The following is a 15,570-nucleotide window of genomic DNA, read 5'->3' as shown; positions in this document are numbered from 1 at the left end:
TTTCCTGCAGGAGTATCCCAGACTGGAGTAGCCCAGAGCTCCCACCTGCTGCCATTGCTCCTCACCGCGAGAGTCAGCCCCTGGAATAGCCAGGAAGGAGCTCCCTGTACAGCTAGTGCTCCTTTGCTTCTCCTGACACTGCCCCCTGCTGGGAGAGGCCATGAATGGAGTAATTGTGAGCTGTTCCCGTCCTGCTCCCAACAGTGTCTAGACAGACAGGAAGTTGAGGGTCCACCCACTCTGTGATTGTTCTGAATCTCTTCTATACCACTGCTCTGGAGGTCCCCTCTGGTGGGACAACAATAGGGGACAGGGGCACTTATGGCACAGTGTGGCGCTATTGAGCATCTAAAACTGTCCACATGGGGGCTGAGTGAGGTCCCCTAGGATTATAGATGAACAGACACCGAACCAGAAGGGCCATCATTAGAAGAAACATCCTCTATCTATCACCCAAGCCAGACTGCCCCCAGCCATTTCTACAACCATCCCCATAACTAAGTACTAGGCCCAGGTCCTGCTCTGTAGCACTGTGCTGCGAATAACCCTTAGAGGGGGCAGGGGCTTGTTGGAAAGAGAGATTGGGAGCGTGGGTTTCCCCTGCTTGTGATGCAAGAACAAGGGTGTGTTTCACTGAAATTAACTAGGGGCAAATGCAACACAGGTCAAAGGCCAGGACAGGCTCTAGGCACCAGAAAAGCAGCACGTGCTTGGGGCGGCACATTTCCAGGGGCGGCATTCTGGCCATCCTTTTTTTTCGGGGCAGTTGCGCTCTTGGAGCTGCGCCACTTAGATGAGACGAGGGCACCGCGCCCCTGGCCACAGTGGGAAGGGGAAGCCCCAGCCCCGAGATGCTGAGCTGCCAGGGCCCAGCCGCTACCTGGGGAGGAGAGGGTGAGTCCTGCTGCCTGGGAGCCGGGACTGCGCCGCCTCATCTGCACACTGGCTGCTGCGCTGCCTTGTGCCACCCCTTATATCGGGGCTTCTCTGTGCGGCTGGGCGGGGGAGGGGGTAAAGCAGGCGCTGAGAGAAGGTGACATCACTTCCTCCGCTTCCAGCGCCGCCTGCGAGCCCCAGCCCCACCTGAGCTTGGGGCGGCAAAAAACCTACAGCTGGCCCTGCCAAAGCAATAGTGACCCACACAACCAGTCGTGTGTGAGTCACAACCTCACTACTACCCTGCCATAGGGCTAGAACTAGGGCTACCATACGTCCGGATTTCCCCGGACATGTCCGGCTTTTCGCTCTTTAAATAGCCGTCTGGGGGGCTGGGACATCTAAAAATGTCCGGGATTTCCCCCCGGTCGGCTATTTATCGATCGAAAAGCGGCTGACAGGGCGGCCAAGCGCCGCTCGCATTGGAGCCTCGACAGCCAAAGCCCCTTCCTGGCTCCCCCCATCCCCTGCAGCCTTAGCACGCCGCCCGGCAGCGCTGGGGGGTGCGGCTGTGCGCCTGTGAGGGAACGCGTTGGCAGGGCTGGCAGCAGCGCCCAGAGCCCCTCCCCCGCTTCTCCCCTCCTCCACAGCCTCAGCACGCCGCTCGGCAGCGCTTGGGCGGGGCGGGGCGCTCCTTGGGACACGGAGCCAGACACCTGCTCTAAGCCGAGTGGCACGGTAAGGGGGCCGGGGAGTTGGAGAAGGGGGGGCAATCAGGGGACAGGGAGTGGGGGGGGGTTGGATGGGTCGGGAGTTCGGGGGGGCTGTCAGGGGGCAGGGGTGTGGAGAGGGGTCGAGGCAAGCAGGGAGCAGAGGGGGTTGGATGGGTCGGGAGTTCTGGGGGTCCTGTCAGGGGGTGAGGAGCGGTTGGATAGGGCATGGGAGTCCTGGGGGTCTGTCTGGGAGCCGGGGGGTGAATATGGGGTGGGGGTGTGGATAAGGGTTGGGGCAGTCAGGGGACAGGTAGGGTCCTAGGGGGGCAATTAGGGTGGGGAGTTCTCAAGAGGGGGCAGTCAGGGGACAAGAAGCAGGGAGGCTTAGATAGGGGGTGAGGTTCTAGGGGGCAGTTAGTGGCAGGGGTCCCAGGAGGGGGCAGTCAGGGGACAAGGAGCACAGGGGGGTTGGGAGTTCTGAGGGGGGCAGTCAGGGGGTGGGAAGTGGGAGGGAGTGGATGGGGGCGGGGCTAGAATGGGGCTCCCCCCCCCCAGTGTCCTCTTTTTTGATTGTGGAAATATGGTAACCCTACTAGAACCTAGGGGTCCTGACTCTCAGACCCTGGTTCTAACCATTAGACTCTTTCCCCTCCTAGAGCTAGAACTAGAAGAACCCAAGAGTTCTGGCTCCCGCCCCCTCCTTGTACTCTGGGGTCTCAGGGGTTCTGAAGTTAAGCTTGATCCGGTAAATAAACTACATCCCCCAGGGCTATTTGCGGCTGCGGGCTATGTGAAGGAGACACTGAACACGTGGCTGACAAAGAGTCCGGCAAGTAAACTGCATATCCCGTGAGGGATAGCGTGTGTGGCGCCTGCGCACAGGACAAGCAGTGTCTGCACGTAGAGCGTGTGAAGCCTGGGCACGAGGAACTACGCATCCCATGAAGTCATGCGCTCTCCGCACATGCGCACTTCCCGCAGGTCGGACGGCTGCAGGGGAAGGGGCGTGGCCAAACGTGAGCGGGAGACTACATATCCCATGGTGCCGGAGGCAGGACTCCGAACCTGCGTACAAGTGGAGCCGCCCCTGGGGTGGGGGGAGGACCAAGGGGGAGCTGCAGGCCGCCGCCATCTTGTGAGTGAGGAGGAGCCGAAATCACCGCGGGGGCGCCGCCATGAACCCCGAGTAGTGAGTGCGCGGGGAGGGGCGGGACCGGGACCCCCGTGCCTCAGGCGGACCGAAGCCAGTCGGGGCCGCCCCCTCACCCCGGCTAGGCCCCCATCCCAGAGCGCTCCCCATAGCCCCCGCTGGGCCCTGAGCCGCCCTCGCCGGGGCCTTACAGCCCCGTGGCCCCGCCCCTGCTGCCTTTCCGGGACCGCGGGGCGTCTCCTGCCGCCGCCCCCTGGTGCCCCCCGGCCAGGGTCCGGGACCCCCCGCTTCCCCTCCCCCGGCCGGCCCCTGGAGCTGCCCCGCCTCACGTGCCGGTCAGTTCCCCTCGCCAGCGTCCCTGGGACCCCCGCTCCCGCCCTTCGCGTCGGCCCCTCCCTGGGGCGGCTGAGGGGCCTCGGGGGCGAGACTCTGCTCCAGGGGAGAGCAGCCCTGGTCCTGTGGGCTGGGTCCCTCTGCCCCCGCCCCGTCACTGGGTGTCTGATCCTTGCGCCTGGTGTGATGGGGGGTCAGTTCCCCTGTACAGCGGGAGCTGAGGCAGCAGGGGGGTGGTTTGTACCAGTCTAGCTGTTCTGGAACGGTGCCCAGTGTGGGCGAGGTTATTCCAGGCTAAAGCTCCCCACTCCTTGCTGCCCAGGGGTCGCTGTATGGGTGTAAAGCACCTGTATAGCAGTGGAACTCCATCCACACTAGGGCCTTGCATTGCATTAACTAGACTGGTGGCATTAAAGCAGAATGAGACTTGAACACCTGCCCAGGGTCAGCCAGGGAGTCTGGTGAAGCTGAACCCAGGTCTCCCATGTCCAGGCGGATACCCTAGCAACTGCACCAGCTGTTCTCTCAAGGGCTGATGGGATTTCAGTCTCTGTGCTCAGGCCGATTCAGGCCTTGGCAGAGGTGGCCAGCAAGGGGCTGGTTAGTGCCCACTGGGATGCGGGACAGGTGATATAGATGGTATGACCTGGGGTGAGACCACCCCCTCCTCAGTTTGTTTTAGGGGGATGGGCCACCAAACAGGCATAAGATGAGAACAGCTTTCTGCCATGGGGGCTGGATGGAGCTAGTGGCTTGCAGGGGAAGGCCTGAGGTTCCACTCCCAGAGCCAAACAGACCCCTTACAAACTCTGTTACATTTCAGTGCAATTCCGTTGGGCTTGAGCCTTCCCCCATGAGGTGATGTCTCTACAGGGCAGCATCTTGGCAGATTCAAGTGGACCCAGTGCTAATTGTCCTGGCTGCTTGACTCTTTCCCTGTACTATTGACAAGTTGATGTGAATCCCAGGCCTGCTTTGAATCCTTCTCCACTGAAGCTTCCACAGCAAGGGATGTGGCATGCCCTTCCTGCTAGACTGACCTGGCACTGACTGAAATGGGAAGTGCTCTGACTGCTTCCAGAGTGTGTATGTGACTGCAGCTCTGGGGCACTTGAGGGAGCTCGGATGTGGCTCCGGAGAGGCCATCCCTTAGGTGGGCACACAGGGAAGCTGCATTCTAGCTGGCTATAGGCAGGACTGGGCAGAAGACCTCATCCAAATTGCCTGCTTGTTGGAGGGAGAAGATGAAGGCAATGGCAACCTGGCTGGCTCTGGGGTTAGACAATGCCCTGATCAGAGCAGCTAGGCGTTTGGCCTCTCTGAACAGCCAGTTAGTGTCGATGACGGGTGGCTTTGTGGAGAGTGAAGCTTTCTGGAAAAGGAAATGCACATCAGGCAGGCGGCATTCCCTGTTGAGCTGCTGGGGGGCAAACTAGACCTCCCCACTTCTCAAGTGGTGCTGGCTGCCTTTCTGAATGGAGCTGTCCACACACTTTTCATAGCAGCTTGTCAGAGCCATGATCTGGCACTGACAGGCAGCTCCTGTGATTCTGCCTTTCAGATGAGACTTAGCATAGGTCCTGACCTCTTGGAGCCCAATGCCCTTTCTCTTCCCAGCCTTCTTGGGGGCCATTCCATTTTATTTACTTTTTAAATCCCTCTCCCTGAGTTTCAAATGGATACAGGATTCTGTTCTTGCTAGTATCTCTGTAGCTGTTAAACAGCTATTGTCTCCCACCCCAGAAGTGGCTGCTTTACAGTGGTGGGTGAAGTGATGTCTGAAATGCATGGAGATGGCTATGATGTGAAAGGCACCAGGAGCATGGGAACTCCAGAAGTGGGGGTTGGGGACAATCGCAAACTGAGCCAGCACTGTTTTTGCTGAATTTTTGATCTGTGTGGGTGCATTCTCTTGGCTAGCTAGTCATGCTCCCCCACTGAAGTCTAGGGTGGGGACCGCCCCAAAGCATCTATGTTGAATGCATGTTGAATCAAAGGGAAAGTGACAGCATGAGTCAGGGCTTCCTGTCCCCTCCCCACCAGCAAAACACACTCATTAGGAAATGGCGCTCATGTTGCCTGCTGCCAGCTGGACTTGATTGTGTCGCCAGGCTAGCTGGGGTAATGAGGGGTGATGCAGCCGGCATATTGGGCTACCTCAGCCCATTGGTGTGAGGTGACAGATGTAACAATTCTCCAATGCCGGAAGCACACAAATGCTCCATAATTCATTGTGCCGATTCCTACGGGAGCCCCTGGAAGTATCATGGGGATGGTGCAAAGGATTCTAGGGCTGTTCGGAGCAGAAACACTTGTGAGAGGCAAGGAGCATGCTGGATACCCCCGGTGCAGAGACGTCAAGTAATCATGGAAGGTGTTGCTGTCTCCTTGCAGCAGCATCAAGCTGGTGGTGATGAGAGAGGTTTGTTCAGAAGCACCCAATGGCTGTGGCAACTATCTCCAGTGCAGTGGTGACAGTGGGTGTCTGCTCATTCCTGCCTGTGTTGTGCAGGCAACTAAGAAGTGTTGTACTGACAGCATGATGGCTGTAAGAGACAGGGTGGGGACCGGGGTGGGATCTGAGGAAGAAGGAGTCGTGATAGTTGCTGAAGAACTCTGGTTGGGACTGACCTGGAGTCTCTTCCCTTTATGACTGGGCTACAAGATTCAGTTTTGGCTACCTCTGTGCCCGAGCAATGCTGGGGGCAGTTAGGCACTCGCACTACATGGTCACCACTGACTGACTGGGTATTGACTTGAGAACTCCCAGAGCCTGGCTTCTGGGGATGATGAAGGGCTACATATATGTGGCTGGACCAAACACTTGGTGCTTTAAAAAGCTTGATCGATATTCTTCCTGTATTGAACAGGGGGAAACAGTTGTGCCAGTAACATCTGTGCTTGAGGCTAGAACCCAGGAGTCCTGAGTGCCTGAGCTTTTACCTATTGCTCTCTATTGTCTTAGAGGATTGTAAATTGCTCTGTATCTGAAGGCTGGGATGATCAGCAAAGAGAAGCATTGTCAAGGGGATGCAGGGGGGCAGATAAATAAAGCTGGGGGAAGCAAGAGCTTTATATTGGGAAATGCTTCCTAACAGTGGGGTCTCTGGAGCAAGGAATCTCCTCCCAAGGGCAGCAGTGGCACCCCAGTGTTAAGCCAAGCTCTAAGAAGCCATTTTGCATGGCCTGGGATGGGCTGGATGAGGTAATGGACTCTTCCTGTCTCAAACTCCAGCTCTACACAACAATAGCAGTCACTCAGTCCCTGTGCTCTTGTGAAAGCAGTGTCATCTCAGCACATGTGGAGGGGTCTGGAGAGCAGAGTGCTAGGAGAATGACTCCCCCACTTAACTCCCGCTGGGTTTCTTCTTCCACACTACCTTTTAAGCCACCCTCTCCCCAAAGAACAAGAGAGCTTCCCAAAGCCTTATCCCAGCTGTTGGACTCAGCTGTATAAAGCTTCCATTCTGGCTGGGTGTGAGTATTCATCCCCTATAAACTGTCCCATGGGACAGTGCTGCATGTAGATCCCAGCTAGGGCAGGGTGGCCCTTGGTCCTGTGGGGTTTCAACATTCCAGCAGGTGGGGCTTTCTCCTCTGTTCTGGGACCTGTGTGGTCTGAGCTCTCATGGTGCTTGTCCTCTTCCAGGTGTATCCCCCTAAGAAGCACCCTTTGTTTGGGAGGAAAGTGTACCCATCAGGTCCAGTCTGTGGATCTTTGCCAGTCCTGGTCACTGTGGCCTTCAGTAGTCTCTCAGCCCACCCCCTGTCCTGCTATTACCAAGCAGAGCAAAGCGCCCCCTGCCTGTACCCCATGCTGGTGTTGGTGCTGGAACTGGGTTCTCTCCTGGCTTGCCTGTTGGGCAGAATCAGCTAGGTTCCAATGAGCAGGGTGAACTCCTGCTGCCTGCACAGGGCTGAGAGGAGGCATTGAAGATGGAGGGGTTGCCTGGGGACACTTGATTGCAGTAGTGGGTGTTGTGTGATGAGAGCAGGATTTGGCTTGCAGTACCTGAGGAGCAGGGCAGAACTGTTCTATCCGTTTAGATGGAAAATATGGGCCAAAGATGTTAACATAACCCAGTCACTCTCCAACCTTAAACAGTGGTCTGGATTAGGCATACAGAGACCTCAGCCTGCTTAGTACCATGGTGTAAACACAATCCCCATTCTTTAAGCCTTCTATTACAAATACAGGAAAAAAAGAAACAGTTAATACTTTACATTTCAAAGGCTTTTAAATACTTTCATTTTAACAGCATCCCTTGTTCTTTTTAGCTGTAGAGTTTTAGAACACACAGCCTCTTGTTTACATGGTATTAAAGATGGTAATAACTGTCCTTTTGTGGGAAAGAAACGTCAGTAGAGATGGGCTAGGGCTGTTGCTGTTAAAACCTGATCCTGGTTCTGAGAAGACCAAACAAGACAGACACACACAAGAGGAGAGAAGAACAGCAAAGTTAGAAAATGCAGCTCTGTCTCAGGTTGACTTTCACTTGCAGCTTCAGTGCTGTAGAAACACAGGCACAGCACATGGTCTTATTAGCCACTCAAAGACCTGGCAAACTTGTACCAGCATCCAGCTGTCCAAGGCATTGCTTTTAGCGCCTCTTTCTGGTCACAGGCTTACAGGAGTGTTGCAGAATATACAGTCTTGGCCAACTGAGACACTTATTAAACAGAGGACAAATGGAGAAGAATAAAGTAGGAAAGGAAAAGGACATATGGAGTGGGGAGGGAGGGCTTAAAGTCGCACATTCCTGTTGGTGTTTGAGATTCAGTTGAAGCGGTTGAGGTGGCAATGTTTGAGTCCCCTTCTCTGGCCCACTCCAATCAGGACATCTCTCAGATTAGGATGACAGAAGACCCCACAGACAGTGGGGATGACAGCCAGGATGGTGAGGCTCGCTCATTCCCCTTCTAGCACGTTAGTCAGCCAACATCATGGTAGCCTCCTCCAGCTTCCCCCTCCCCCCCCCAAAGGGAGTGATGGGTGGAATAGCCTATTCCTTCATTACTTTGTCCATCAAATACCGTAGGCCTAATTTCTGACACCAGTTTTGGTTCACTGATTTCCATCTTACTACTTACTATCTTGTTTACCAGGGAATGATCTCCACACTGTTTTAGTTATATCAGACTGAGTTAGTCCAACTGAAGAGGTGTACTTTGTCTCTTTTGCACCTCTTCCCATCAACGTTTGTTATAGGCTGTTGTGGTGGTCTGTGAACGCACTTTTCACAGCTGAGCTCACAAGTAGAGTAAATTTGTAGGCCAGTTGTTACAACAGAACCCAGCTTGACATGGATCTGAGGAGCTTGCTGCCCTAGTGGAGTGGGTGGGGTGTAGGTTTGAGGTAAGCCTGGGAGCTGACAGGTACTGCAGAAGGGAAGGCTCCAGGGGCTGCAGGGAGAGGCAGGGAAGCAGTGGTGCAGCAAATCTCTGCCTGCAGAGATGCTGCCAAGGTTCTGTTAGCTCTGCTCACAAATAACTCTGCCCTTGCCAACGTATTGGTGAGGTATATGGAGGGGGAGCTGTCCTTGCTGCCCCCAGCTAGTGGAGATGGAAGGGCAGGGCACCAGCTCTCCCCAAATCAGCTGGAACAATCTGTCTGCAAGAACAGTCAAGAAAGGGGTGGGTGTTGTGCTGTCACAGCAGCTCATGTGTGGCTGGCTTCTTAGGGAAACACCTGACTTCCCTAGTACCTGTTATCAAAGGATCCTGCAGTCCTCACACTGCCAAGGGGCATTAACCCCTTTCTACAGGTGGGGAAACTGAGGCACGGAGGTGAGGCCCCTGCCCACAATCATGCAGTGTTGGTGGAAGAGCTAGGAATAGAACCCATGGCTTCTGTTAACCACTGAACTACTTTCTCTCTCTCTCTCTCTCCAGAGACAGGCAGAGAGTACTGATTTCCTGCCCACTGCCCTCCAGAGCTGGGGATAAAACCAAAGCATTCTGGCTCCCAGCTTTTTTGATTAAACATCTGTTCCTGCATCCTGTATGTCTGACCTTCCTGAGTCAGCTGTGAAGTATGGGCCTTCAATCTGGGATTGGGGAACAAACTACTTCTATGCAGCAGGCACCACTTCTCTCTTCTCAGTCCCTGTGCAGGGGGCTGTGGGAAGCAGCAGAGAGGAGTTGTCAGGGGCCTCACCCATTGGGCCCTCATGCAGTTCTATACAGCCCGGGAGACCTGTCACTCTTAGCCTCTGCCCACATGCTGTACAGATATCAGATAGCTGGGAGGGCTGGAAGTCAGGATTTTTGGGTTCTAGCACTAACTCATCAAGTGGCTGTGCTCAAGTCGCTTCCATCTCTAGACTTTTATTGCCCAGATTTAAAAATGAGGAAACAGTTTCATGGGATGTTGAAGCTTGGCATGTGAACTGCTTAGCACCCCTTCATTGACAGTGCATTGAAACCCTGTGGCACAGGTTTGAATCCAGCACAGGTCAGTCACAAGCAAAACCAGTTCCCTCTTGCAGCTTCTATATAAAATGCACTGGTGGGTCTGAGGGCCTGTCAGCACTACAGGGTTAATTTGAGCTACCTACTCTGGAGTTGGCCTCCAAGTGCAAGTGGCCACTGTGCCTGAAAATAACTCTGGAGCTGCTGTGGTCATGCTGGTACTGTGCTCCCTTGTGTTTGGTGCTAAGACTTCTTGGGGCATATCCCATGGTTCTCAGTGCTGGAATCAGCTGAGCTGTTCTGAGCTCTTCTCTAGTGAATTGTGGGGAAACTGGTCTGTCCTTTCTGGGCAGGAGCAGGAAGGAGACCCAGGGAATGGAGGCATTGGAGGACTTGCGGCACTCCAGTAGAACTAGCCTGCACCCATGCTGCAGGATGGTTAAGTTAGCAGCCGCTGAGTTGTGCTCACATGAGCTGTAGCCTATGCCCCTACAAGCCAGCCAGCTCAAGTTGAAACCACCACCATACTTGAGGGAAGGGGTTTTTTGTGTGAACAGGGCTTGAGTTTGTAACTGCATTCGCCTTGGAAGCCAAGTTTAATTCACGCTGTCAGAGGCTTCCACTTACAAAATCCTCCTGCTCCTGGCAGTGACCAGACTTGGTGCCGGCAGTGAGCCACTTTCTATGTGTTTACACACGTGGGCCTTGCTGCAGGCACTGCACCAGGAAAGCTGCATCAGTGGAACACAGTGGTTCTCAAACTTCATTGCACTGTGACCCCCCTTCTGACAACAAAAATTACTACATCACCCCAGGTCAGGGGAGGAGAGGTGGAGCCTAAGCCCTGCTGCCCTGGCTGAAGCCTCCAGGCTCCGGCTTCAGCCTCAGGCCCAAGCAAACCTAACGCCCTGGTGACACTATTAAAATGTGGTCCCAACCCAGAGTTTGAGAACTGCTGTTTTTGTTTAGCCAGTGCAAACCCCTTTGTAGGCTATCTGGTACTTGTGTCACACAGTAGGCCAGAGTCCCTGTGGAGAAGGGACCACAATCTATGAATCTTTATTTTGAGAGTAGTTTATATTAATCTAGCTTCAGATGATGCCTCGTGACTGAAGCTAAACTTAAGATTCAGAGTTAAGGCCAAAAGGGACAATTAGATCCTCTAGTCTTTTTCTCTTGTATATCACAGGCCAGAGAGGGTCACCTAGTGACCTCTGTATTAAGTCCAATTACTTGGGTTTGGCAAAAGTATTGTCCAGAAAAGCATCCAGTCTGGATTTGAAACCACCACAGGGTGGAGAATCCACCACTTCATTTGGCTAAAAAAAGGGTGCCTTATTTCTAGGCTCTGCAGGATTTGATTTTAATCTAGAACTGTCAGTAAATGTCTTTCAGCTGACACACTGAAATCGACAGATCAGTTGATGTGACTGCAGGGACTGGGTCGTGTGTGTGGAGCCTTCTGCATCCCTGCTGTCACAGGAATGAGTGAGCTAGTCTGTGTCAGCAGAGCTCTGCTTCCTAAGCGCCAGCATCACCTGATCTCTGCAGGTGCAAAGTCTGGGGAGGCTGCAGGGCTCCTAGCCCAATGGAACAGAGACCCTCCTCCAGGACTGCAAGGAGGAGGACATGCCCCCAGCTCTGCGGGGAGGCCACCCCCTGCTGAACAACTGCCTGGGATGGCTCCCATGCTCCTGACTAGTGAATGAGTGAGCGGGATTGGTGATGCCCAGTCCCTGCAGGCACAAGGTATGGGAGTTCTTCCTGGTCACAGAAGAGGCCACCCCAGGCAGGAGCTATTCAGCAGTAGGGTGGCCTCCCCCATACCTGGGCATGAGGATGCCTTAAAGCCCTGGCCAGTGGTGTCTGTTGTGCCCCACCAGGACCCCAGCCTTCCTCACATCTTGTGCCTGCAGGAATTGGGTGTCATGAGCCAGGAGTGTGGGAGCTGTGTCTGGGTGGGAGCTGTTTAGCAGTGGGATGGCCTCCCCCACAACCAGGGGCTTCTGCTCTGCTGGGCCAGGACTGCAGCCTCCTCAATATTGTGTCTCTGGGCCACAGAGGGAAACCCCTGCCGTCAGCACTGGACTAACACAACCCCTGGAACTGTGGGGGAAAGAGTTAAAAATAGAAGAAAAATCTTAAATTGGGAAAAGAGAATAATAAAAATTGATTTCTGCCAAGCCTGCTTATTTCCAGTTTCAATTTACCTGGCTTTAACTTCCAGCAGTTTAACAAGCCACTCTAAGGCCAAATGTCTGTAGTGAGATTTGCACCAGTTTGTGGCCTAGGAGCCCTGGATATGGACCCTGTTGTGCCAGGTGCTGTACAAACATATCATTGGTCTGACTGGTATAAGTTTCTCGTGGCTGAGGCTTTGAGTCTGGAGACCATGAACTCCAGTTTACCAGCAGCTCTTCTGAGCAGTCATTCCCTGGATCTTGCTCTCTATCCTGTTGCCAGCACCAGCGCCTCAGGGCTCACGTTTTTATCAATTGCTCTCTAATAAGAGTGGGTTGTGTTGTGAGGAGTAATGGGCCTTGATAGCCCAGCTTGGGTACTTGCAAGAGCCTGAGGCTTGACAAGGGCTGGTGTTAATTAGGCCTTGTGGTGAGTTGTGGGGGTGGCTGTCTCTGCAGAGCTTGGTGTGTATCCAGGGCTACCCTAGGCTGGCTCTTAATGAGCCTTTAGAAAAGGCTTGTACTGTATGCCATGTAAAGCAGGGGTTGAATGTTGCAGGTGTGCCCGACAGCCATGCAGCCTCTCCAGGGGTGAGTGCTGGATCCGCACCAGGAGGGCGGGGTGAGAGCCAAGTCTAGCTGTGAGTGTGCGGAGCCTTGTTGTGTGTTTCTACCACTCCTGGGGTGGTTACAGCATGGATTCAAACTATATAGCTATGTAATGCAGCAGCACTGAAAAGTGGGGCTGGGCAGGGTCACTGCTTGGATAGGAGACCTCCATGGAAAACCCAAGCTGCCACCTGGGGTAGTGGTGATTCTATAGGTGGTGCTTTCCCTCTGAGCTGGCACTGAATCTAGTGTCCTAAGAAAGGGTACTACTGGGCTCCACAGGGGGTGCTCTCCCCCTGTGCTGGGGGTGCTGAGAGGGGATGCCCTTTTTCCAGATGTTGACAGCCTGGTAGCTACTCGTTTTCCCCACAGTTCCTCCAAGTAGTAGCTATAATGCAATTGAGTCTGATTATCCTTCACTTCTGCCCGCACTGTCATGCAACACTGAGCAGGGGCCAGGCCAGGGCTCCTGTGTAAACAGCTTGCCACAAGTAATAGGTCGTCCTGCACCCTGCTTTGGGGCAAAGTATGCTATTGCTCTGTGTAGCTGCTTTGCTGTCAGGATGTAGTGCTTACACACCAGGCTTTGTGGTTATGCTGAGCTGTGTTGCTGCTCAGAGCCTCAGCTTGGCTGGCCAGAGAGTCAGGCAGAGGTGGGCCTGTACTTGGGATAGGTGCTACCACGTCGCTGGTGTTGCATGGTAAAACGGTCTGTGCAGAGGCCTCTCAGTTCAGTTCCTCCTGGCTTGTGGTGTGGGTGGAAAGCACATGAAGGGTCCTGCTATTACTGGTGGCAAGCTGTGCTGGGCAGTTAGTGGTTGTAAAGGGCTGAATGTTACCCTAGGGCACGTTATCCTTCTCTGTGATAAATCAGACCCTCTCTACGGACGACAGCTATTCTGCCTGAAACTGCGCTGACATCCAGGATGGACATTTGGACGGAATTGAATGGAGGGCTGGGAGCCAAGACTCCACAGTTCTTTCCCCAGCTCTGGGAAGGAAGTGTGATCTAGTGGCTAAAGCAGCCCAAGGCACAGAATGGGGGGCTCTTACTATATCATCTCATCTAAGATTTGGGGGGAGAACCCAGGAGTCCTAGCCGTCTTCTGTGACCACTAGACCCACATTGTGTGACTTTAGAAGCTGCAGAGCACTGAGGTAATTTCCAGAGCCTTCTGAACCCTTGGATGACATGGAAGTCTGCTCTGGCTTTGTAATCCCTATTAAGGCTCCTGTGTGTTGGAGCAGGGACAGTCTGTCCCAGGGCTTGGTCTCTGGCTGGGAGGGGTTCAGGCTGCCCTAAATGTATCATGAGACTCTTCTGTTCAGGGATTTACTTTCAGTACCCCCAGCTGCAGTGCTGGGAAGCAGAGAGAGTCTCCAGCTGGAGCTGGTTGGGGCTAAGCTGCCTTTGTGTTAACGTCCTGCCACTCAGCCTGTCTGCCCATGAGGTCTGAAGTCAGGCTGGCCATTGCAACCCCTTCTTGGTCACCCCTGTGTCACTGTCACCATGTGGGAAGTTCTGCTGCTGCTGCCTTGGGTCTCAGTGGTTGAGGGTGAATTGCTGCTGTGCTGGGTCACATCCTTCCTGTGCAGAGAGGGATGGGTGGTGCCAGCTTCATTGCACATGGCATTGCCATGGCAATGTATTGAGTGATGGATTACCCTCGCAGTGACTGGGATTGGGCTGTTCTGTACAAATGGGTCTCTTCCCTTGCTGTGGCTGTGCTCACTGGCTCAATATGGTGAGGGGTTGAAGCTGTTCTGGGTGGTGGTGACAGAGCAACCTATAACACTCCCGGAGGAGAAGGCTGAAGTAGGGAATGGTCGGTTCACTCGCTCCTCAGAGATCAGACCTAGAGGCCTTGATCTATTTGCCTCCCTCCCCGCTCCTCCCCCCCCAGGGAGTTTTTAAAACAGGCTGGCAATTTCCAGACCCCTCACTGCTGGGAGACCTTCTGTGATTGCCCGCCTGGCTCTAGCTGCCCTCTCCTTAGGGTCACCACTGAAGTGAATTTAACAACCTTGCAAGGCCAGGGTAGGAGCCCAGCTCCCTAAGATAGGCAGGGCTGAAGCTGCCTTGCCCCAAAGCACCTGTGTTCTATAGAAACCCAGCCCTAGAGGCCAGCTCAGCTTTGCACTAGGGTGCACAGTCTGTGCAGGACTCTTACGAAAGGCTCTCTTCCTTCCCCCTCCCTGGAGTTGTGACACTGCCGTTTGGGATCTCTGCTTTGCTGCAGCTTCCCCAGAGCTGGGTGAGCATTTTGCTTACGAGGGCAAGGGGCTGGCCATAACCAAGTGAGATCCTAAAACTTTAAATACCCAGGTCTCTGCTCAAGAGGTTTGAGAACAGCCCCAGTGCTCAGTGTCAACCCACAGAGTTGCAGTGTGGTCTGGGGTGACTCCTTCAATCCCAGCAGAGCCAACAGCACCAGCAGATATGTGGAGGCTCCCACATAGCTGTGTGGAGATCTAAAACCTGACTTAAAGGCAGGCTTTTGCCTGGTCAAAAATTCTAAATCCTTGTGCTGTGGCTGCATTTCAGGGGCTGTGTGAGAGCCTTTAGGCTTGGCCTCGCTGAAAGGCCCTAGATCAGGGGTAGGCAACCTTTCAGAAGTGGTGGGCCAAGCCTTCATTTATTCACTTTAATTTAAGGCTTCGCGTGCCAGTAATACATGTTAATGTTTTTTAGAAGGTGTCTCTAAGTCTATATTATATAACTAAACTATTGTTGTATGTAAAGTAAACAAGGTTTTCAATGTTTAAGAAGCTTCATTTAAAAATAAATTAAAATGCTGATCTTACGCCACCAGCCTGCTGGGTGTGGGGGTGGGTTCAGGGCAGAGGACTGGGGGGAGTGTGTGGGGCGGTCAGGGCAGAGGGCTGGGTGTTGGGGGCAACTCAAGGTCAGGGCAGAGGGCTGGAGTGGGGGGGGGGGTACAGGGCAGAAGGCTGGGGTGCTTGGCTCATGGGGGTGCTTCCAGCCCCCTGCCTCGAGCGGCTTATGGCAGGGGGATGGAAGGGATATGCCCTGTTCCATCCCCTTCCCCAAGGCCCGTCCCTACCTCTCGCTGCCTGCTCTACAGAGCAGCAAGCATGCTGCAGCTCGGCTCTGCTCCGCTCCCCCTCGCAAGGGCCATCACTGGTGGAGGGAGGGGCCGGAATGCACCATGCTGTGGGAAGAAGCGGGAGGGGGGGAGAAGCTTGGCTGCCACAGGACCAAGCTTCTGCCTCCTGCCCCCGCAGGGGAGAGCGGTGGGGGGGGTCCCAGCCCCCCGCCCCACTCAGCCCCCCCCCC

At 54.4% G+C, this 15,570-nt stretch overlaps 1 protein-coding gene across 1 annotated transcript in view; it reads left to right on the top strand.

The window, feature by feature from the left end:
• The first annotated feature begins 2,638 nt into the window (after positions 1–2,638).
• RAB1B (RAB1B, member RAS oncogene family) overlaps positions 2,639–15,570 on the top strand; it is a 19,486-nt gene continuing 6,554 nt past the window's right edge. The window contains exon 1 of the mRNA XM_034775146.1: positions 2,639–2,778. Within this exon, the coding sequence (XP_034631037.1) occupies positions 2,765–2,778 (14 nt within the window). The 5' untranslated portion in view covers positions 2,639–2,764. The remainder of the gene's footprint in view (positions 2,779–15,570) is intronic.

Source organism: Trachemys scripta, chromosome 7, assembly GCF_013100865.1.
Source record: "Trachemys scripta elegans isolate TJP31775 chromosome 7, CAS_Tse_1.0, whole genome shotgun sequence".
Taxonomy (NCBI): Eukaryota; Metazoa; Chordata; order Testudines; family Emydidae; genus Trachemys; species Trachemys scripta.
The sequence above is the reverse complement of the archived record's forward strand: the minus strand, read 5'-3'. Positions and strand labels throughout refer to the sequence as shown.